Source organism: Argentina anserina, chromosome 1, assembly GCF_933775445.1.
Source record: "Argentina anserina chromosome 1, drPotAnse1.1, whole genome shotgun sequence".
NCBI classification, from domain to species: Eukaryota; Viridiplantae; Streptophyta; class Magnoliopsida; order Rosales; family Rosaceae; genus Argentina; species Argentina anserina.
In genome coordinates, this window is record NC_065872.1 from 9586899 (window position 1) to 9612102 (window position 25204).

At 38.6% G+C, this 25204-nt stretch overlaps 3 protein-coding genes across 7 annotated transcripts; 1 reads left to right on the forward strand and 2 right to left on the reverse strand.

Annotated features, from left to right (window-relative positions):
* Window positions 1-2645: 2645 nt before the first annotated feature.
* On the reverse strand, window positions 2646-13094 carry LOC126801436 (GTP-binding protein At2g22870). Its single transcript, XM_050528799.1, is given in 6 exon segments — window positions 2646-2741; window positions 2826-2988; window positions 12400-12469; window positions 12565-12672; window positions 12675-12838; window positions 13090-13094. Coding segments are annotated over 6 exon segments (606 nt in total).
* Window positions 13095-13399: 305 nt separating this feature from the next.
* LOC126783801 (uncharacterized) lies at window positions 13400-15650 on the forward strand. Its single transcript, XM_050509340.1, has 3 exons — window positions 13400-14068; window positions 14407-14594; window positions 14709-15650. Exons 1-3 carry the CDS (start codon window positions 13540-13542, stop codon window positions 15405-15407), a joined length of 1416 nt encoding a protein of 471 aa, XP_050365297.1. The 5' UTR covers window positions 13400-13539; the 3' UTR covers window positions 15408-15650.
* Window positions 15651-16506: 856 nt separating this feature from the next.
* LOC126783768 (ACT domain-containing protein ACR1) lies at window positions 16507-20733 on the reverse strand. Of its 5 annotated transcripts, none has more exons than XM_050509320.1 (7): window positions 20420-20733; window positions 19569-19724; window positions 19424-19469; window positions 18519-18633; window positions 18263-18330; window positions 17235-17867; window positions 16507-17127 (listed from the first exon to the last, which is right to left on the reverse strand). In XM_050509320.1, the coding sequence occupies exons 2-7, from the start codon at window positions 19637-19639 to the stop codon at window positions 16639-16641; spliced, it is 1422 nt and encodes a 473-aa protein (XP_050365277.1). In that variant the 5' UTR covers window positions 19640-19724; window positions 20420-20733; the 3' UTR covers window positions 16507-16638. The 5 variants fall into 5 exon arrangements, with proteins under 5 accessions (XP_050365277.1, XP_050365264.1, XP_050365271.1 ...); XM_050509307.1 differs by having other exon boundaries at window positions 20002-20733; XM_050509314.1 differs by having other exon boundaries at window positions 19991-20733.
* Between the last annotated feature and the right edge of the window lie 4471 nt (window positions 20734-25204).

A 25204-nucleotide genomic window follows, 5' to 3' on the forward strand; every position in this document is an offset into this window, starting at 1 on the left:
GACTAATATGGTATATGTAGAAGTTGTGGAGCAGCAGTGAAGCTGCTTCTGGACAAAAGAATAACCCTTGGAAACAAGACATATCTGTTCAATTTAAAGAAACAAGTAAATTAGGATTAGCAAATTGCCCAATTATGTTATTGAGAAGAGAAGAGGCAAACGTTTTTGAATAGTGGAGCATAAAGTAGAACATAAGGCACACACAATTTAGAGCTAAATCATTATATGTAATAAGTGCAGGCTTATCTTGGTCTCCATAGACTATCACATACACAGAACCACAGCCAGTCTGAATAAAATGTTCTTGAGGACAAAAAAAAACAGTAAATGACATTGTGATATGAACAGAGTAAAGACACATAATAAGAAACAATAGGCATGCAGATATGATCAAAGTTTTTATCTCATCCTTTGTAGTAAACTCTTTGAAGGCATCTTCAATTTTCTCAACTATTGTTTCTGAGCAGAAAACCAGAAATACATACTCTTAGAAATATAAAAACACCAATATATGAACCAATTTGATATCAACCAACATATGCTTCAAATATTACTATATATATTATAGACACTTACTAATAGTATGAGACAAAAGCTAAGTTTCTCTTTCAACAAGAGAAAATCACTAGAATCTTCATTCAAAATAAGCGCGATTGTAGTTTATTTTCAATAGTTGCTATAGTGATTATGAAGAAATGATTGAAGGAAGGCATTAAGACAGAAAAACAAACGGTAATTTATGTGTCATTATCATCATCATTCACCAATATGTAAAACTGGTATATATTCAGTGTAGACGAAACTACCTAAATGCAATATTAAGTATCAATAATAAATCAGTCCCAAAAGAAAAGAAGAAAAACATCTATAGAGGTAACATACTGGAATAATGTTGGTATTGTGGTTATGAACTGCTGGTGATTTTTCTCTCATCCTGAATAATTTTTTTATACATGACATTATTCATCAGAGCTCTCTCCATCTCTTAATCCCTCTGTTTCTCTCTATATCTCTCCTTTGTGTTATTAAAGGTAAAATCCAAAAGACACATAAAAACTCTCATTCAACCAACTAAATTTTTAGCAATGATATAGTTAGAAATTTTAGTTGATTTCTTTCGCTCATTACTTGATTTATATACATAAAAGATTGCATTGTTTTGATGAGATTAAATATCTTTTTGCACATATAGTTAGACTTACAGATACCAACTCAGGGACCGACCGACCTTGGCACCTTGACCACAACGGACACCAGACTGACAAACCAGACAATAGAGATACCTCGACTCGACCCGGACTTGACCCCAACACAACGCATTCAGCTCCATCTAACTAAATGTGAATTCAAGACATAGCAAATTCCTCGAGAAAGAAATTAAAATTGACTTTACAATCAAACACAAAATTTTCAAACATGGACGGATCAAATTGATAGGAAAACATTAAAGATTCGAGCTCAAGGCAAAAAAACACCATGATCGCGGTGTGGGTAGAGGATGTGAGAATGAGTTTACCTGAATTAGTGAATCTAAGACTAAAGCTTCCAATCTGAACCTGAGGCCTCCCACAATAATCTTCAGGAGAATCAGTTTTTCTGGGGAAAATTAAGAACCTTAAAATGGGTGTTAGTTGGAGAAAGAAAGACTTACAATTTAGACTATGAGGAAGGGAAGGCAATTTCACTTCGCAGTGAAGAACTTCATCAGAGAGGATGTGGTTTTCTGGTCAATACGGTCTTCTGTTTTCATTTGGTCTTCTCACTCTTCTGTTTTCATTGGACCATTTAGTTAAATCTAAATGTAAAATACAATTCGGGATATCAATTATACCCAAAAGATGGAGGGAATACGAAAACTTTTTGAAGGGAGACGCGTATTTGATACCAATATTAGAGAAAAAAAATACTCAAACTAATACCTATAGTGACCCCTACCTCGATATTGTCCCTTAAACAAGTATAAATTATAAGTCAGTCACACTTACTTCTTTAAATGTGGGAAACTCATGTACTATCAACAGATTCAACACACATTTATGTGGCTATCTAGTCTTAATGTGGCAACATATGTGTAGCTGTTGCTCACATTTGTTGTGGTGTGAGCCTTAAATTGTTTTTGTTTTGCCTAGGTTTTCCTGTTGGAACTCACGAAATATGCATGGCTTCTGAATTCTGATCTTGACATACGATCATGCATAAACTAATTATTGGATACATGTGCTTTCAGTTTTTGCCTAGTATTTATTAATCATCTAGTGCTAAATGATATTGAGTTATTGATATTGCATGCTAACGTACGAAATATATATCGTATACTGTTGTGTTCTTTTCTGTTCAGTTGCTAGTTTCTACTAATTAAATTGTTGGCAATAACGCTACAAAAATCATGACTGGGGGCAACATCCATTAGTCGGTGCTACGAGACAATAAATTGAAAATCGAAAATCACGAGATCAAAACTTAAACGCAATCCTTGAGACAGTGAATTATTAAACGCAATTGGCGAGACAATAAATGATTTAAATAGTTTATCTCCGTATATCAAATGTTTTAAAGTCCATGACAAGTAAATTATCCGTCTACTCTCATTTCATTTGTCAACTTCTAGTTGAGCCTTGTATTTGTTATTCATATCAACTTATCATTCAAATTTCTGTGTTTTTCCTAAGGTTCTCATCTGGTCTTTTACCTTTGCCCCCTTTCATTTTGTCGCACTTCGTGAAGACTAAAGTCATTGGTATCTAAATGCAGAAAAAGAAATAAAAGGTCAAGCGGAAGTATCATGAGTTTAACAGCGAAAGTATTCATATGAGAAACCAGCGTACATTATTTCGTCCAAGCCAATTCGCGCAGTCTAGATCAATCCTCTGAGGTGGAACACTGGCATCCACAAGAAGAAGAACAGCAACACGATTATCTCTATTTAAAAAGAAACCTTTTGTGAATGCAGACCAATCCATCCGAGCTGCTTCTGGAGCTTTAGCAAACCTGAGAACAAAGCGAACTGCTAGATATTAAAAATTGAATAATATGAGGCTAAAGGTAATTTGATCAGCCCTGACATATAGTTTCTGTATAACACCTAAGTTTTTCTTTATTGTTTCTCTTCGGATGTCATAAATACGGATAGGGATAATAGAATAGGTTAGCAATCTTAACATTATCTTCATGATTACATATGATTACCAAAACTATTTCTGAATATCAGATAGAGTGAAAACCAGAGAACAGTAATTTCTCTCAGTCTCTCTCACTAGGTTGAGACATCCTTAGGCTTAAGTCCTCCGCCACCTTTAAATCCTTTCCATTCCCCAAAGGTCACCGGAGCTCCGGCTCCGCTTGTTAACCACATCCCCCATTCTTTTGAATCGATTTCATAGGTTGAATCGACTGAATTAATTTTTATGTATTAAAAATAATAATAAATTCGTTATACGTTAATAAAGTTATTGTTTGCACATAAAATAACAAGAATTAAGTTTGATGCAGTGGTTCCTTGCCATTCTCTACACCTAAGAAGTAAGGGTTTCGACTCCCACCTCATGCAAATTTTAAAAATTTTGCAATTGGGTCGAATTATCAGCCCATTTAAAATGAATTCGGTTAAAACCATAACCGAACCCAACCCGATTAAAAATTCGGTCAAACCGAAATTGTTGGCCCAACCATTTAAATATGGTTTCAGTTTTTGTTTTGGCCCAACTGATTGAGTCGGTTTCGAAAATGGTTTGGGCCAAAAACCGACCCGAACCGAATTTGCCCAGCCCTACTCCTCAACATGGTCATTAATACTCCTCTCTCCATTTAGTAACTCGGTTTCCCCTTGATCTTGCCACCTAGACTTTTACAGTTGGATCTCCAGTGTTTGAACGGCTCTGATTTCTATATGGTCTTTCAGTCACTTCTGTTTACTGTGCAAGGTAATGATGCACTAAGCATCGCCGGCGGAGCTCTCACTTCAGCATTCATTTGACGTGATCGAAGTCGAAGTTCTTCGTCAGGGCCGTAATGGCAACCATGCCTTCCCCTCCCTTTAAATCCCAAGTTCTTCGGCTTTCTTCCCCTACCTACTCACTCTTTATCCTTTCCTCCGGCCTCTGTTCTGATAATCAGTGTCTCTTTCCTACCACCATTTGCTTCTCTCATGGATAGGCTTCCCCACCGAGACCAAGTGGATGATGAGGATTTTGAGCCCCCGGTCCCTTTTTGGGCTTTCTGGTGGCGGGAAAATAGCTTAACATTCCGACCATGGTCCGTATGTTGAGGAGATCGTGGTCGGGATTTTGTGATGTTCAGGTTGAAGCTCTTGATCTCAAAACTTGTGTGATCTCTCCTCCTTCTCGTGAAGTTGCCAGAAGAATCTTGGATGGAGGCCCTTGGTCGGTGATGAGTCATACTGTCACTACTCACATGTGGTTGTTGGATATGATACTGGAGGATGTGTTGCTCCAATTTCTTTCTGTTTGGGTCCAACTACACAGACTTACCCCTCGTCAGTTGAAACGCTCGGTTGCAGTCAATGGTGAAAATCTGGCGGGCATTGTTCTCAAGACGGAGGACCCCAAAGATCCTAGTTGTTAGAGGGTCTATATTCGCACTCGGATCAGCATCAACACAAATGACCCGGTTGTCCCAGGTTTCATAGTGAGGGATGGTTCCAACTCCCCATCATGGATCGAATTCAGGTATGAAAGAGTTACCTTGATATGCTTCCGCTGTGGGAGGCTAGGGCATAGCCAAAAGTTCTACACAAATCCCTGGCACCCTCTTGCTGATAGAATGGGTGTGTCAATGATTAGTCCTTTTTCAAGACGTGGTGGCGCTAACTCCCATCATTACTCTGAGCAGTCGATTAGAAATGCATGGGTGATAGAGGAAGATCTATTAAGATGCCCGACACTCATTTTGCCTCCTAGCTCTAATGGCCCAAGTAGAAGAAACAATAGTGGTCAAGGCTCTATTTTCTCGAATGTTAGAGGCCCAGATCCCCGAAGGACAAATGTTCGAGCTTGGACAGCTCACATAACTGAATTAAATCCTGGAAGTTTGGTGGATCTCAACCCCCGTCCCAGACCTTCAGATACAGAGAGAAGAAGAGATGGTCAGTTGGTTATTTATGTCCACAATATGCATGATCTCAACCTGAACTTGCACAGGAGGGACTGTCCTATGCAAGGATCTAATCAAGCGGGTTCTTCATCCTCGAAAGGTAAGGAAAAAGTTGATGTTTCTTCTTCAGGCTCAAGGCACCTCCACAATGGTCATGCTACTCCCCGTAACCCTAACTCTCTGGATCATTTCCCTCAATTTGGGCCAGCTGGAGATTTTAGTCAATGGACTCTGCTCTGTCTTCGGAGGCCCATGTTCTATCTGCTGGGGTTGGATCCAGTTCCCATGGTGTAGCTGCGATGGTGGTAGAAGAGGGTGATACATCTGGCTTGCCCAACTTAAACTCTTTACCTCTTCATCTTACTCCATCTGCTTCCCTTAGTTCAGCTCCTGCTACAAGTCTGGTGATTCATTCTCATCAATTGAGCCCTCAAATTTTGGTCTCTCAATCTCTTATTCCTACTCGCAGACCAGCTGAAGGAACGTCAAGTCTGGTAACTCAACTATTTCCTTTCAAATTTGAACATCATAGCCTTGATCCCCATCCATGGCTCTAGATAAATGGTTATCTTCCCCTTTGGCTACAACTCAACTCCCCTCAAGTACAGATCTAACTCTCTCCACTCTCGAGCCTAACCCTGATCTCAATCCTCCCTTTGAAGCGGACCCTCCGATCTTTGGGATTACTTCGTTCCTTGATCGCATGCACCTCAAACGACAAGTAGATCATTTCTCAATTCCCAACATCATTTAGAAGAAGGCTAGGAAGAATAAACTTCAGATTTCTATGATTCCATGTTCTACCAACAACTCTATTTCAGAGGGTGTTCAGTTGGAGACTCCTAGAACCCGAGGTCGAGGCAAGGGGTGCAATAGAGGTAGAGCGGCGCGAGGTAGAAGGTGTGGGCGATGTTTTTCAGTGATGGACTATGTTCCCGTATCCTTCCTTTAACAAGAAACTCTTCTTCAAGAATCTATTAATCTTGCAAATGGTATCTTTATGCTACAAAATGTTATGGCATGTACTTTGCTAGCTGTTACTCAAAATATTGGCCATGGCTCTAACAACAACAACAATATGCAGAACAATTTGATGGACTCTCAACTATCCCCTTCTTATGTGTTACCTACAGTTCTTGATACTCAAGTTGTTGGAGCTCTACCTGGGTCTTCCCACTCAACTCTTTCCAGTAACCTTCCTCCCTTCCCTAGAGTGATCTTAAATTCTTCAAGTGTGGATCAGAGTAAATCTGTGACTTCCTCAATATAGGTTATGTTCTCAGATTTTAATCAGCTGGATCCGGATATGGATGAGTTCACTGTTGAAGCATTGCTGGAACTCTCTCGAAAAGCTTGTCCTTCTCAAAATGGCGTTAGTGGCAGTCCTGCAGCCACGAGTTCAAAGTGAGGATCCTTTCTTGGAACTGTCAGAGTTTGGGGGCTGACCTAACATGCAAGACTTTGAAGAAACACAACCCCTTGATGATGTTCTTAATGGAAACCCACCAACAAGAAATCACACTCGAAAGGTGGCGGAAATCTATGACTTTGTCAATGTGGTGAATCCCTTGACTACTAGTAGTGGAAGACTTGCTATGTTTGGGACAGTAGTGTCTAGGTTTCCAGTATTTTAAGCTCGGCTAATTTTATTAATGCTTTTGTTGTATGTTCTTCGGATTTGTTTTAGTTTAATGTGTCTTTCATGTACGGTACTCCTCATGGTAATGAAAGAAATGCCTTCTGGGGCTCTTTGCTTTTGTCCTTTGGTGCTCAGAACTTTCCTTGGCTTTTTATTGGTGATTTTAATGAGATTTTGTGGTCTCATGAGAAATGGGGAGGCCTTCCCTAGCCTCTTTGGAGAATTGCTTTGTTTCAGAGATCCCATGATAATGCTGGGTTGTTTGATTTGGACTTCAAAGGTCCTAAATTTACTTGTTATTGCTTTCAGTTCGGACAATTGGTCATTAAAGAGAGGCTTGACACGGGTTTGGCAAATTTGGAATGGAGTGTGGCCCAACCAGATACACAGATTTCACATTCCCAAGTTTGCCTCGAACCACCGCCCAATTTTGTTAGACACCAAGCCTTCAAACATCTTTTCTCCCCCTCTTTTCATATATGAACAGCTTTGGAATATACATCCTCTTCGTGGCTCCATTGTTGAACAACACTGGTCTAAAGTCGCCTTTTCTACTATTCAGGCTTGGACGGTGTGGAAGGGGAATCTAGATAATTTTCGTGTTACCCTATTTGATTGGGCAAAACTCACGTTTCTGAAATATGGGAAACAAGTGAATGATGGCATTTTGGCAATTCAACAGCTTGTGGAAGACGAGAACGGTTTGGTTCAGGACCAAATTCAAGTTGTGAAGGATCAAGTTTCTTCTATTTGGTCTTTGGAGGAAGCCTATTGGCGCCAAAGATCTCGAGTTGACTGGCTCAGTAATGGGGATGCCAATACGCACTTCTTTCATCTCACTATAATTTCTAGGACGCGAAAGAATAAAATCCTTCGTATTAAGAATGATGTGGGCAACTGGCTTTTCTGAGGAAGGTGAAATTGTGGCTCACCTCTTTAATTTTTAAAAGAATCTCTACTCTGCCTCCCCTTTCTTCAGATTCAGTGGTTTCTTCGGACATGAATTCTTCTCTAATTGCTATGATTTTCTTTGAAGAGGTTAAGGCAGCGGTTTTTGACTTGGGAGCTTTGAAATTTCTCGGCCCGTATGGGTTTTCTGGTTTATTCTACCACTTTCATTGGAATTTAGTGAAAGAGTTAGTGCATTCTACAATCTCTCAGTCTTTTGAAGCTAACTCTATGCCTTCCCACTTTAATTATATATTTCTAGCCCTTATCCCTAAAGTGGACAATCCGAAGCTAGCAACGTAGTTTCGCCCGATTGCTTTGTGCAACTTTGGATGCAAGATTCTTACCAAGGTGCTTTCCAACCATTTGCGCCCATTTATGCCTGATTTGATTACTGAGAATCAATATGCTTTTGTTTCGGGTCGTTAGATTCAAGGCAATATTATAGCGGTTCATGAGTGCTATCATCGTCTCAACTCTCAAGTTGTTGAAATCAGGGGAAAATTGAGAAATTTACACTTAAGATAGACATGAACAAGGCGTATGACATAGTGGATTGGCTTTTTCTTAAGCTTGTGTTTACTAAGATGGATTTTTTCTCTCAGTGGGTGTCTTTGGTGATGCATTGTGTCTCTATTGCCTCTATGGCTCTATTGGTTAATGGAGTGTCGGGGAAGCGGTTTTACCCCTCTCAAGGTCTTTGTCAAGGTGATCCGCTTTCTCCATTCCTCTTCTTGTTCATTAATGATATGCTTTCACAGGTGATCAACCATCTCTGTTCGTCCTCCTTTCTGGACCCTTTTCAGTTTGGCACAAATGGGCCGAAGGTTAGCCACTTATTCTTTGTTGACGACTCATTGTTCTTCATGCGAGCCTCAGTCATCAATTGTGAGATGTTGGCTGAGATCCTCAAGCTATACTGCAGCGCCTCGGGGCAGGACATTAATGCTCAGAAGTCCTCTTTATTCTTTAGTCATAATACCCACATCCCTCTCCGCTCTCAGATTGCTTCTATTCTGAACATGAGTATTGTGGATAATCCTGGCATCTATTTGGGTCTCCCCACTATTTGGGGGAGATCAAAAGTCTCAGCCCTGAATCTTGTGAAGGAGAAGGTTGAGAACAAGATTCCTTCCTGGCAATCTTCTGCTCTGACGCTGGCTGGAAAAGAAATTCTAATAAAAACAGTGGCTTAAGCTGTTCCGGCTTACTCAATGATGGTCTTCAAATTTCCGGCTTCAATGTGTAATAAGATTTCCTCTTCCTTGTCAAACTTTTGGTGGGGTAAGTCAGACTCTAATAAAATTCACTAGAAGAATTGGGATAGCCTCAGTCAACCTAAATATCCGAGAGGTTTGGGTTTCCGTAACATGTCAGATTTCAACACCGCTCTTCTCACTAAACAATGTTGGCGCATTCTTCACAATCCTAATGGCTTGTGGGTAAGGGTATTGAAGAGCTTGTACTTTCCTTCAAATTCCTTTTCGGCGGAGAAAAAATAGGCGTTTGCTTCGTGGGCTTGGTCTAGCCTATTAGCTAGGCGCAGTCTCTTGCTTAATCAATTGTGTTGGCAAGTAAGTGGGAGCTCAACTGTGGACTTTGGAGGGATAAGTGGATTCCTACTTTGCCTACTATGTCTATTGCTAATTACATCCAGGTTCCTACTCAGTTTACTCCGGTGGCTTCTTCTATCAATAGTGAGTTGGATACTTGGGACTTTTCGTCTTTGGGCATTTCTCTCCTTCTTGTGGTTAGAGAGGCAATACAGGCTGTTCCCTTTGGGTCAGTTGGAGATAAAGACACTCTTATCTGGACCCCCTCTGCTTCTGGTCAATACTCTGTTAAATCAGGGTATAAATCAGCTATTCTCAACTCTAGGAGTGGTGTTGTAGTTCACTCCCATCGTTCTCACCAAAATTCTGATAAGGTTTGGAGGTGTATTTGGAACAATCATTTTCTCCCAAAGATCATGTAAGACCCGAGATTTCCAATCATTACCGATACTTTAGGAATAATTAATTGAAATTTATCTTAAATGTGGAGTACGTAATTTAATATGTCAATATCAAGCTACACATCACCACGAGCTCATAAATGTCTTCAGAATATTTTTCCGACGCTCAGTTTTGTTTTTACGATTTTCTAAAGTTATATTTTATTTTAAAATATTTTTCTGTTTGGGTATTTGATTTTTAGGCTTTGAGAAGCCCAATTATTTTTGACCTAGGCCCAAGCCCGAGCCTAGCCTTGTCCTCCTTTTCTTTTTCCTTTTCTCTCCTTCTCCCTCATTTCTTTTCTTTCTTTTTCTTCTTTGTTCTCTCACCGAGACCGCACCAAACCATCTTCTTGTCAGCCTCGCACTACCGTCGTTCGGCAAGGTCTGACACATACATCACCACCACCAAATTCTCTTCCTCCTTCTCCACAAAGCCATACCAACAAGTCATAGCATGTCCTTGTTCTCTCTGAAATCAGAGAACGAAGCCGAGTTCCAGTCTCCATTAATTCAGGCGAAGCTTGAGCTCCGACAAAGTTCTTAGCCCTAATTTTGGTAAGCTTAATCATTACTTGTCATACCCAACTCAATTTCACCTTCGATTTGGTCCATTTAAGCCTAATTGAATTTCTTTTTCCTGCGATGTTGCCACCATGCTCCGATTGAATTCTTGGACTCTGATAATCAAAATCTTCTTTCTTTGGGCTCGTGAGCCATTCCTATTTCCTCGACAACGTGGTAGATATACAAAGGCTATGATGTAAGTTTGGCAGCAGAAAGTCAAACTTGGAGATTAGAAGCACAACAACACCTCTCTCCACATTTGGGTTCATCTGAGGTAGAAAATCAAACCTTGAACCCCTGTTTTGTCAACTTGAGCTTTTTGCTGTCTATTTTAGAGTTGTTGGAAGTTTTTCTTATCAGATTTAGGTTGTTAAACTCGGACTTAGGTACTGTATTCTTGATTGGAGTTGAAAGGGGTGAATTCTCCTGGTTTTTACTGTTTTATTATAAAGTGAAATTACTAAAATACCCCTGACAGTTTTAAAGTTCCCGGAAAAGCCCGTAAGGCCCAGGCTCGTGGGTAATCCGTGGGCATCGATTTTATTAGTAAGCCTGGCACTGCCCGACCCAAAAAATTGAAAAAAAAAATCGTTAAAGCTCGGCCCGGCCTATTGCCAACCAAAACATACTCTGAAGTCCGGCAAATTGAGAAAAATAATCTTGAACAACAGTAAACAACGCCAACCAAAACATACTTTTTTGACTAATTAAATCATAAATAACCTAAGTAGAACTAGGTATGAACCTACATAGCACGAAAGTTTGGTTGGACGACCGATTCCCGCTTCAGAAGCGGAAGCGGGAGCGGAAGCGCTCGGAAGCGCGGGGAAGCGCGACGGAAGCGCGATTCCGAAAAAGGTGGGTTTGGAAGCGCGGCGGAAGCGTTGGCTTCCAAATTGGAAGCGCGACGGAAGTGTTGGCTTCCAAATTGGAAGCGCGACGGAAGCGTTGGCTTCCAAATTGGAAGCGCGGCGGAAGCTTTGACTTCCAAATTGGAAGGATGATTCCTTCTCTACCTCTATTTCATCAATCAATGTCTTGAGACTCTTTTTGTCGTTTCATCTTCTTATTTATTTCGTTAAGCGGTTAAAGATGAATAACATCAATCAATCTAATATGTGTCAGAAATATGGGGAAGAGATATCAGGAAAATCTAGATGAGAGAGAGATATATAGAGAAGACAGAGAGTTGTGGAGAGATATGAAAAAAAATCCATATGAGAGAGAGAGACAGAGGGAAGACGGACCTTTTTTTTTTTATCAATTTCATCTAGTGATGTCTTTTTGACTTGCACGTGTCCAACACCTTCACACTATGTTGTACATTCTTTTGTTTGAATTTTGAAATGAAGCTTTAATAATGCTATAATCAAAGATAATCATGGGATAGAAAATAAGTCATTAATAGTTAACTAATTATTTTAATACTAGATAAAATAATTAAAAAATAAAATATAAAAATATAATATATATATATATATATATTATTCCGACGCTTCCAAAACGCACCCGCTTCCTTAATTTTTGGAAAAAAAAACGCTTCCGCGTTTCCAAACGCTTCGCTTCCACGTACCCGCACCCGATTCCATGCAGCCTACTATGAACTAGGATTACCTTTATCGAGAGTGAGCAGCACAAGGACCACAACAATTACTAGACAACATACTGCCAGTAGATACAGACACAATTGCAAAACAAACCCTCAATGCAAAACAATTGCCTCACCGCAGAAAACTCCATCCTTTAATCAGATAATAGCATGTAAGTGAAACCAAGTGTTATGTGCCCGGTGCAAACCCTCAAACTAGTACCTACTCCAGAACTTACCAAACTATTATTTGCTCCAGATTAACTTCACTGGCTTAGAAACGTGGCTTACACAACTTTCACATTTACAGAAAATCGTAAACGCAGGCCACCAAACAAAGATGAACCGCATTCATGGTTTTAATAAACTGATCCAACTCAATCAGGGTGCTTACCGAGTAAAGTTCAAGAGATTTGATCAACAATCAGCTACATAATATAAACAATCTAATGCAAGGAGGAATACGCTAAATGTTATTGTTCAAATTTATTTCTATACTTCATAAGATAACAAAAGCTAAAGCTTTCAGTGGATACTAGTACACTCACTACTCACCCATAACCAGGAAAATCCACAAAGTACCAATCTTTGTTCACCAAGAAATGATTGATCAACTTAGTCTTCCCTACACAACAAACAAACCCAGACACATCAAAACAGCCGAACCACAAAACACAAAAACTAACTAGTGTTTCAGTTGAACAAGAAACAAAACCAAACCTAGCTTCTTAGAAGTGAGAGCAACATCCTTCTTCTTAACCAAGGCATTGATAAGCGACGACTTGCCGACATTGGACCGGCCCAATATAGCAAACTCGGGCCGGTCAAGCATTCCTCAACTATACTACTGCTCTTCACGAACACCACCTCTTTAATCTTCACTTCGCCGGCGTAGGGTCCAATGACGATGTTGAACTCAGGTAGGACCATGTCAGGGGTCACCTCGTTCGGGTCGACTCCGGGCAGGACGAATATGGGAGTGAATAGAAGATGGCTTCAAAGTGACATTGTTTTGGGTGGGAGTGAGAGTGGAAAAAATGGAAAAGACGACTTCTTCAATGACTCAATTTTGGGTGTGGCAGAAACTTGTTTTACCCGTTTTCTAATAGGGTTTGGAATTTTGACGGCAATTCAATCGTATTTTGAGCATTTCAAGCTATCTCCCACCGTTGGTGTAAGTTGCCACAAATCCTATAATGTAGCGCCGTTGGAGACCAAGAAGAGGTGATTAGTCTGCTAGTGTACTACATTTGTGTTCTAAATATAGGTAGCACTAGTGCGCAACATATAGCACATTTGCGCTACTTCTAGCAGCAATTGTAGCACGTATGCATACTAAAAAGATGTAGCCTCCACGAGTGCTTCTTTAAATCGATCGCATTTTTTGCTAGATTGTAGTAAACAAAACGTGCAAATGAGTCCAATATTATCAGCATTTATTTTTTTGCAAACTCATGTTACCGAGGTAAACTAATTTACTGTAGCTATATATATATATATTTAGAAAGCTTTTTTATTTCTAAATTATTGCAAAGCCTAGCAGAAGCCAGAACGACGCCGTAAAAGCGACTCTTAAATCGATATACCCAAGAATTCAAGAAGACCGACTCTGCAACTCAGAGAGAGATAGAACCACTATCCTTGCCTCCGAAGCTTTCCAACTCTTCCGATCACATCTCTCTCTCTCTATTCACAATGTCATGGCTCGCCAAATCCATCGCCAACTCTCTCAAACTCGACGACGACGACGAAGACGACCCCACCACCACCACCAACCAAAACCCTAACTCGAATCCCTCCGCCGCAGACCCCGCCTTCGATCCCCGCGGCGGCGTCAAAGGCGACCTCTCCGAGCTCACCAAAACCCTCAGCCGCCAGTTCTGGGGCGTCGCCTCCTTTCTCGCCCCGCCGCCCGATGCACCCCCGCCGAAGCCGCAGGGAGACGAGCCCTCCGAGGAGGACGTCATCGCCGGAATCCGGAGCGATTTCGCCGAGATCGGCGGGAGGTTCAAGAGCGGGATCTCGAAGCTTTCGAGCAACAAAGCGGTGTCGGAGTTCACTAAGATCGCTTCGAATTTGCTTCAGTTTGGATCGGAGGAGGAGGCCGAGGCGGCTGGCCTCGCTCTCGGTGTTACGCCGGAGGTGCTTGCGTTCGTCAGAAATGTCTCTATGCATCCCGAGACTTGGCTCGATTTCCCTCTCTCTGATGGTGAAGGGTCAGATGGTATGATCCACTTTCGATTCGACATTTAGCTCAATGTGTGTTGAATTAGTGCTTAATTTGGTTGATGTTAGTGTAAATTAGTGTGTATATGAAGAATTTGATGTCAGATACTTCAGTTCGCAAAGAGATTTCATGTTTGTTTCAATTGCATATGAAATCGTTAACATTTAGGCTGGAATGTAAAATGTGAATCGATATTATGTTGATTTGCGATCGCTAGTTTGTTGTTGAGCTCAGTGAAGTTATGATGGGGGGGGGGGGGTATATGTATTTTAGGATCTGTAGTTTGGAAGTTTTGATTTGCGCAGAATGTGAACATTCTCAGTTTGTTTTTGCAGATTTCGAGTTGTCTGATATACAACAAGAGCATGCTCTGGCTGTTGAACGTCTTGCACCGGCATTGGCTGCTCTCAGGATGGAACTTTGTCCTGAGCATATGAGTGATTCTCACTTTTGGATGATTTACTTTGTGCTCGTGCATCCTAGACTTTGTAAACAAGACGCTGAGCTTTTGTCTACACCCAAGGTATGTTTGGTTTTACGTGATAGTGATCTGACACTCTCCTTTTTGACTTTTCTTAGTTTTACGTTTGATTTTGTTGGATCAATGTGCTTTGCTTGACTTTATGATGCTCTGCAGATAGTAGAAGTTAGAGCAATGTTGTCTCATGAGTTAAAGAAGGGAAATATGTCAAAGCCTGAATCTGACCCTTCACTAAGTAGCGCTGCTTATCCAAAAGAAATTACTGATTCTCCCAAACAACAGCATCTTTCTGTACCACTTAGTGCCCAATCTGACTTGGTGCCACCACAAACATCTTCCATGAGGTCAGCTCCTCTACCGGGAACAACTGATATTGAGACAGAGAAACACCCGGTTCGGAGTAGTGAAATCCAAATTGTTGACAAGCCTGTTATTGAAGGACCGGTTAAAGAGACCAATTATCACCAGCCGCCCTCCATTTCTTCATCTAAAGTCTTGGACGAGAACGATGAGGATGATGCTGATGATTGGTTGAAAGAGGAATCAGAGATGGATGGGGACGGTGTTGGCGGAACTTCCATCCCTATAGAGAACGACGAGGATGTATCATTCAGTGATCTTGAAGATGATGATGGAGATGTGCCATCAGGTTACAAGAAGGCCGCATCTGGCTCTGACTCTTCAACCAAAGATTCAAGAGATTGGGTTCAACTAAGCAGAAGTTCTCCTGATTCAGATAAGGATAACAACTCTGCTGAAATCAGACGTGCAGGGTCTGCGCAGGTAAGTTCTCGTAACCCAGAGTCCAAAGAATCTAATGACTGGCTTAATGTTGATGATATTGATGTCATATGATGACAGCTTAAGAACTCTCTTTAGGTCAATGTGGCCTATTTGTTTGATTCATCCCTTAATGTGTATAGATTGTGAAAGGTTTCTTTGGTCTGAGGTAGGCTATGGGGACTGATTGTACATAAAGTTTAATACTGGTAGGCTATGCAATGATGTATTTATGTGTAGTAATTACAGCACCAAACAATAATCTTGATCTATATATTTCATCTAAAGTTCTACCTTTAAACTTATCCGAAGCTGCAAGGATGTATTTGTGTAGTAGTTACAGCATCCAGCAATATTCTTTGATGTGTTTATTTCATTTAAAGGCTTCATATGTATGAAGTTCTACCTTTAAATGTAAAGGAACTTAGAGAAGTTAGAGCATTGTAGTCATATACAGACCTGCTGCTTTCATGTTAGACCGTTGTATTGAACCTCTGCACACCTCAGCACAAGCACACTTCTGTGCCATAGTTTTGTAATGAAGAAACAGCATAAATGTGCTCATTTTGCCTTTTTTCTGTTGCCTATTATAATCCTTACCACCCATATCCTTCAGTTTTGTTGAAGCCCGACCTTTCTGCTCGACCGTAGACTTCCATTTTACTAGTGTTATTGGGTTGTGTGTGCATTTTGGTACGAGATTAGTATAATACTAATGTTAATATCTCCCTACAATAGAAAAGCATCTAGATCAAATTATCGATATATCCCTCAAATCTCCCTAATATTGGTTCTAAATATACCTGATATATCTGATATATTTTTCTGATATATTTCTTTTTAAAATTACCGATATATTTTAGGAGGTAAATATCTTTTTACTTTTTACAGTAATAAAATAATTTTTTTTATTATTCAGCACATAATATACATTATAGTTGGTCTAAAAGAGCTGTCAAAAAAATTATAACAATAATAAAAACTCATTTTAAACCATTTTGTTAACACATAGAGCCGCATTTTGGTATCAGATTAAATTAATAATTATATATATTTTATATAATTTAATAATAAATAAATTGGAACATGGACGATATTTTTTTTTCTAATATTCCCGATATCCGATATCTTATTTTTTTTAAAATGATATATCCTTCAGATACCGATATTTTAAATCTTAGATCAACCTTAATTGAACTTCACTAGAAGGGAAGAAGAGAAAAATTACTGATTGTACAAACTTATGTACAGATATAAGACATTCATGCCTACAACAAAACACCATGAAAATAACCTCTGAAGCTCCTTATAATCTAATGGGTCCAAAGTTGCTCGAAAGGCGCTCCAGTTGAGACCAGACCAAACTTCCAAGTGACAATCTTGGTCTAGCTTCTTCTACTATTGTGTATGGTACTCTCTGGCTTGCCCCTGAAGAAGAACCAGGAGCAGTCCAATTCTGTGGTTTGTGAACTACAACCACAGATCCTCCAATCTCCTTCCTCACCAATTCCACTGTGTTCGGATCTACATCATGACCCGAAGCATCTGTCACATAAATAGATCCCACTGCTCTCTCACCATATGTTCCAATTTCGACTCTTGATATCGATAAGCCACTCTCTCGGAAAACCCTTGTGATGTCAGACAATAGCCCCATCCGATTTTTGGCACACAGGTCAAGTCTTAATCCTTGCGAGGTCCTTCTCTCTATTGCAGCAACTAGACATAGACCGAGTTTGTGCCTTTCACTTTCTGCGTTCAAAGTGTAGCCATCCTTGTGCCTCACGAAATATTCCTGTCAATAACAAAATTCACCATTTTATCCCATAGAAACACAAAGATTAGAAATTGATGTATACAGCAACACAATATTGTAAATGTGAGTTACTGAATAGAATGTACCTGATCAGCCATGGTACCGCTGGAAGAAACCAGAGCATGGGACACAACATATTGCAAGTCAGTGAGAGCACAAACTGTGTCGAACAACAGTTTGGGACGGTCTCTACATCTTACATTGACAATCCAATACCCCTTCTCCTTGCAACTCTCTATCGAGACATGAATTCGGTCACAACACTTCTTGTGTCCTTTACCACCACCATCACAACCCCTACACATCTCGTAGTCCTCATCCTCGTACATCAGTTGGTGGAGCCGCCGCTCTGTGTGCGTTCTTCCGACTGCAGGAGTAGTCAACCTAACACTCCTCTTCTCGCCTTCTTCGTGATGAGCTTCGATCACATTTTCTAGGTGCTCTTGTACATTTGCTAGGCGTATCGGGTCTGTAATTGGGCCTCCTTTCACCCCATCTTCGACATAGAAGATGCTGGCTGTTCGGGAGTTGTGGGTCCAAGTCACGGCTGCCGTTATATTGCAGCCGAGCTCAACTAGGACTGCAGAGATCTCAGACATTAAGCCCGGTCTGTCCTTGGTGGTCAATTCTAGGGCCAGGTCTTTCACTCCCGGTGCCACTTCTTTTCCTAAACATATCCTTGCCTCCTTTGTAGTCCCTCCCCTCTTAGCACAAAGTGCCTGCAACGTTCATTAATTTGATGCTGAGACAAAGTACGAGAATATGTACCCATGTTACATTAACAAATGAAACTGAGAAGCTCAATTTACATAATCAGAACACATGACGTTGTTGCGTTTATAATGACATTGGTTGTTGCTAAATTTCGCTTCGTTTAAAGTTAACCATTATGAAACTTGATGGATTTTTCCTTTCGTGAGAGTTTAGCATTCAAAAGTTTAGGATCATCTTCGAAAGCTAATTAGATTAAGGTCCTTTTAATTAGATTAAATTTAAGGTCTTGAAACATGATTCTAGACAAGAGCAAGAGCAACAAGAACAAGAAACCCTTGGCCAATTGCATATAAAAGAAACAGAAAGGAAAAGAAGACAATGTTTGTGAGAGATGGAGAACCTGCTGGATATAAAGTATGATGCTCTCGTCAGTGATTTTGTTGCCGAGTTGATCCGTCACATGGAACACTGCAAACCACACCATGCAATCAAAACAAATACACATGAACCAACCCAGCAATTATACTGTACTCGTGGAGCTGACTCATGCGTACCTCACAAAACTAAAGCTACCATGCATCTTTAAATTGTTATAAGAAAACGAATAAAAATAACTAAATGAGATCATATATAATACCCCAAAAAAAAAAACATACCATCCATAAACCATCCACCATCAGAGGATATATACGATTTGGAAATAACAAGATCAAGATCTGTCAAAACTTGGACCATCTCAAGTAGAATCCCGTGCTTGTTTGCACTGTCAACCTGTAAAAAGCTTGTATCAGTAAAAATAACCAAAGCCTTTTCCAGGTCTCATATCATGCATATGTCATTTTCATCTCTCTATACCCTAATCAATGAACTTTTCAAAGTACTACGGCTCTGCTTTCTGGTAGTTTTCCTGGTCTGGCTATATATAACTAGATGATGTCATCTGGTTTGGGTTTCCTGGGGTATCTGGTTGCGTAGGGATAGATCAAGAAGGGTTGGAAGCTTAAAGTGACGAGAACTTTGCATGGAATTGTTAACCCTGCAGGGCTTGGAAACTGAAAAAAGTTGCAGACAAATAAATGACGATAGCTACTAAAGCTTTGCTATCTCTTTCTCTCATTTTAATGGCCTCCACTTGGTGCACACGAAACTACTTGATCCCTCTAGGCTCTGGTTTATGGGATCTAAATTAGTTTGGGAAAATAAGTACTTAAGTAATACATCTTTAATTAGTGTTAGGCAGCAAGCCATGATGGAAGGGATAATGTTTTTGTTGATGGTATTCTTCTGTATAATTGCTATGAAATCTATGGATGACTTGGACGTACACTAGAAAAGATATGACAGCAACAACCCAACAGCACAAAGATTTATTTGTTATTTTGTTTAATCTAGAAGTTCCAAATTAAATCCATGTCCATCACCCACCCACAAGATAAACTAATAATCGGTAATACAATATGATATTGTTAAACAACAACTAACTAGACTCAAACATGATGAACGAGCAGAAACATGGCAACCGTCTTAAACAAACTAACATAAGATCTAGCTATTATCTAACCTTCACAAGGGTGCAATCTTTGCATGTGTCGTTGTCGATACAAATCCTGCAAAGCCAAACCAGAAAATAGAGGTGATCACTGATTCTCCCTAGCTAATATATTACATTAGGGCGAGAATGAAAGCACAGATGAAAGGATACATACCACGGCGGGTAGATTCTTTCAATGAGGCATTCGTAGTCGGGATCGATATAGGGCTGGTAGATTATCTCCATCTTCTTCAATTATCAACAAATGTACAATACTGCGTTCGCTGCTGCTTTGTTGCAGCAAGGAGATGACATTGTTGGTTTGCTTCACCTGAAAATCAGTATTTATAAACAAGATGGAAACTAAGTATTTAAATTAAGACCATACCCCAAAACCCAGTCTAAATTAAAAGAACACGTAAATCTTGAATAACTTGGGGAAGAGATAAGAGAGCGGCGTCTAGCTTGTTTCTTAAGTTAGTTGAAATACAACACCTAGAAGAACTAATTAAGGCACCTGAACAATATGTAAGTTAGGTGGATTCCGTGTACAATTCAAGTTCTTATCCTTCTCAAAGAAAAACAACTAAGATTTACCTCATGATTACCTCGGAATATTCAATCAAGGAGGAGACTGGGAAATTGTGAAGAAAATTTCATTGTTTTGACCCGGAAATACAGTGGCAATTGAGATATATATACAAACTGCTTTGATACACTCAACAACGGAAAATAAAAGACTAAAATATCAGAGTCAATACGTTCTAATTCTCATATCCAGGACCAGAGTTCTATTCTCTTGAAGAACCCACATATCCAGATTGTTGGTCCAAACTAGAAATAGCATTCTCCTTGGTGTTGAATCAAAATTTTGATGGAAGGGAATACTAGCTACAAATGAGAAGCAATCTGAGATTTTGTACAAAACCAGATCAAAATCTCTTGGACTTCATTGCCATTGATTAAGTTTCTTTCTTGGGATGGTAAAAAGAGTAACAAAAACGTACTAATGCAACAGAGACTGACCTGAACACAGAGAGGTTCTATTGTACACAGAAGCGAAATTTTAACAGAGGAAAAGGAGATTAGAGAGCTTGGATTCTTGTTTTGTGGAAAATACAAAGGCGTTAGAATAGCCTAGCTCGGATCAGTGAGTCCTAGCTATATATATGTCCCTAAATTTAGAAAAAAATGGTTTTCTGGTGAGGAAAATATACAGAACGACCGAAACAGATGGGATGGATGATGGGCTTATCGATTAATATAACAAACACTGAAACCCTGAAAGGAAAAAATAAGAACTAAAAGAAAAGAAAAAAGAGCTATGCTGTCTCTCTGTTGCTTTCATTACTGGTTTTGAGGGGTACAGAAAAACGTGTTTGATTAGGGTTGATCAAGGCTTCCCAGGAGGACTGAGACTTTGGTTACCAACCAGCCACGTACAAAACCACTGCATCACGTGGCAAAGGTACATCTGCTTCCACCACGTCGGCCGTGATGATGATTATGCGTCGGCAGAGGTGTGGCGGCTCGGGTTTAATATAGAAGATGATGTGGATTAAGGAATCTGTTTCGGGATATTAATTACAGCTATATAATTGTTGGATTCTTGTCTATATAATTGGGGGGGGGGGGGGGGGGGGGGGGGGGGTTAACCTAGACAGAGTACACAAGGTGCATACCCTGGACACTTGTCTATGCAATGGACTTTGGGTGACGAGGTCAGTCAAGAATCATGATCTTCCTGTAGATATCACAGTCCTCGCCTCCTCGGGGTCATGGGCTCATGGCGATGGTGTTGTGTCGTTTAAGAATGGGGTTTTGATGTGGAAGGGAGTCTAAATGAGATGATTATTTGATCCCTTTTGAGTTTTGACTTTGTTGTTAAGAAAATTCAAACACAAACACAAAAGCCTGAGTACACACATCTTAAAGATAATTTTACCAAACTTAATGGTTGAAAACATTGAGAGCGTTAAGGAAAAAAGGTCTTCCCAAATTTTTGTAGTTTAAGAGAGATTCTTGATTTGCGATTGATAAGCTGTAAACATTGTCCAGCCATCTATCGATAATATATCTATTATGTCCAAACATGTAAAAATGTGAAAATTGAATATGTGAACACATAGACATTACAGCTTAGTCGAAAATTACGTGTCTAAACTGATATAGAAACCGATCAACTTGGAATCTAATGAATTCAATATACTTTATTCACCTTTTGTGGGATTGGAAACAAATTTGATACTAATTTCCTTTTGGTTCTTATAGGCAATCATGAGTTCCTTTTATGTTTTTTGGTTCTCGCTTAATTGGAATCTAAGTAACAACACAATAAATTAAGCTTATCATTGTATGGTATTGGAATCTAAGTAATAATAACACAATAAATTAAGCTTCCCATACAGTGGGCAGAATACATATGTAAACCAAAATTATGAAGAAAGGATGATGAAACTATTAAATTTTATGGAGAAGTTGGGCTAATATGGGTTATTAGTCATTAAAAGAAAAAATGTTCATAATGGACATGTCACGAACCCGAAATTTTAAATGATTAAAATTCAAACTCGATTTATGATTATTTTAAAATAATCCTAAATATATTAAAATCATCTTGCAGCAACAATGTTTTGAAACTGAGTTCAAAATACAACTCAGTCGACTTGAATAATACATCACCAATTTATATACACCAAAACAATTGAAAATGTAATATTCCTTCGATTCTCACCAAAAACAGAAGAGGAAAACCCTCAGAAAATCCTCTGTGTAAGCTCTCTGAGCCTGTTAATCCCCACATGCAGCACTACCCGATACACCATTGATTTGGTGCACCGGGATTGTAAACACAAACCCGGTAAGTTTTTTAGCCCGTATGAGTAAACCAACATTTAAACATACATCACGTACAAAGGAAATACAATAAATAACATTTTAAAAACATGTGTACTCATGAGACTCGGGCAACCCATCTGGTTACCCCTCATGCCATACAATGGTAGACATACTAGAGATCTAACTGATCATAACCAACACCCAGCCAAGGCTTGGTTCTCGATTTAAATGTCATCACCAAGTCCGAAGATCAGAAGACATTTTAACAAGACTCAATGTTAAAATCACGTACAATATAACAATCCACGCATGTTTATGTACTAAAACCAAATGACTCTAACACAACAATATATAACAAGTCACACCAATAATCCACTATACCGGAAGGTTCATTATCTCTCATTCCAGTCTCATATGCCACAATTAATCAAAAACAATAAAATTGCATAATTTAATAAAAACAGTAACACATATAATATAACAAACCATATATATGTATTGTATTTACCATTTTTGTACACATACACATCTCACTATATTATATCGGCGTCACAGTTCACTCCATCTAGATAAATCATTTCATTAATCTTAAATGCATCTTAACATAAATGGAAATCACAACCAATGGTAGACTTGTGATAGTGAGATTTACTCATCTTATTTTCATGCGTGCAACTTCTACGACACTAAGAGAGATTTCCTCACTCGTTTCGTCGGTCACCTAGTGGCATAACAACGTGCTTAGGAAAAACGACCCACATAAAAGAAAACATAAGGATAATAAGTACAGTAAAAACATTATTCACGAAACACTGGGAGTTAGAATCAGAAATGAGAAAGAAACACCCGCATTTATTCATAGAACAAATGGAACAAGGTACGTAAAATTCGAGAATGAATTTGTTTTTAAGGTGGGTAGACTGTAATACCCCGAAATTTAGTATTTACTATTTAGTACTCTAAGGTTATATTAACTTAGAAAAATTCAATTTTTCTTCTAATATTTCTCTTTAGAAACCAATGATGCTAAGGTACATACTTTCAAAGATAGAAAATTTCTTTTTATAAGTATTAGACCACGATTTGAATACGTTAGTTCACATTCTTGCGTATACTCGATATTTTGTAATCGAGTTTAAGACTAATACTAATAGTATTATCTTTTATGCATTATATTAGTATTATATAGTGCAAATATATTGAAAATCTTATGAAAGGAATATACTAAATTCATTTACTTTTTAGAATAACACATATAAATGTGGTTGTTATATATATATATATATATAATCCATATCCCAATATGTTTTAAATCTAGCTAATTTATTTTTATGTTTTACTCCATCACACTTTTTTTTTTCTTTACTAAAAACCACACTAACTAGCTAGACTATCACTCAATATTAATTATTGAGAATGGTAAGTGAGAATTGATCTTTTGTGTTCCTTCTTGGCCTATTTATAGTTGTGAGCTTCCTCAAGTTTTTTTCACACTTCCAAATCATAGATCATGCAAGTCTAGAATTCACTTAGTTGATAAAAAACTCAACCATCTAATATTTCTCAAGCTAAAATTCTAACCTTCACTCTTTCTCTCTTAAACAAGTTTATTCTTTAATAAAGTAATCCAACTTTGGATCCACATCAAAGCCTTCATTTCACCCCTGAAACTTCAAGATAAATACATCTTACATCCTTATAATCTTTTGTCTTTTAAGATTTATCAAAGTGCATAGCTAAGGATAAAATGGAAAAGACCATGTTTTGGTAAGAGTTATACTTTCGTATTTTATAACATCTGAGTTTGTCCAATATAATAATAGCATTAAATTACTCATGAAAAATGCTTCAATTTAGGCTTTTGAATCACTCAAAAATGTTTAGAAAATGAAGAAGTTATGGCTAATCAAAGTTAGAGTTAATAAATTCACTGAAAATCTTTTGTAGCACTCACAATTTTAAAAACTCATATCTCACTCATTTCTTAACCATTATCCACAAACTTTATATCAAATTAAAATATAAGACCTCTACTTTTAATGTGGAAATTTTCAGAAGAAATGATATAATGTTTATTACAAGTAGAATATGTAGACATCTAAGATAACAACTTAATGATCGGTTTCTACACTCCTACTGTGTCTGAACTTTTTTTTAACTCAATGACTTTGAACTGGATTGTATGACTTATCATATTGGATTCCGTACGAAAAATCCTTGAACATAGACTCCTCACTTGCCTAATTTAGACGTTTATTGATTGAGTTATCGATACGGAAAGTTGACGGACTTTGACACTATTATTTGAATGACAATTACTACGTTGGACAAACACTTTCATTATTACGGGAGAAATGACTACTAATATTTTAACTACTAACTAATATTATCTAATTACTTTTAATTTAAAATATATTTATTTTATTTGCATATTTACTTTCAATTTTATTAACTTGTTTATTCATGCATACATTGAGTTATTAACAAGTATTTATATCTTAGTGTAAGATTATATATATTTTTTAGTATTTATATATTATTTTAATTACTAAATTTTGTGATATTCTATTGACGTTATTGAATTGAAAGTGTGAAGGTACACGACCATGTGCGCAGCACAGGTCATGACTAGAGGAATAAGAAAGGCTTTTGCCGCTAGTTAACGTCCAGATTCAAAGACTTCAAACCTCATTGGTTCCTCTAGAGAACTGAAGCAATTTGGTTTCTATATGCTTGCTGATATGAGGGAATTTCAGCTATCTCAAACAAGACTCAATCCTCCTCTCTAAACAACTAATAGCGAAAGCACTCATAAGATTCTACTTCCTACAAGTTTATCATTGGCATATGATGCGCGGTGCGCCCCCTAGGTTAGAGATCGAAGGGAATTGAGGACTAGTATAATAGATATTAATCCAAGCACACATAACTAACAACCATTAACCGTGAGAGCATGCTCTTCAAAAATCAAAT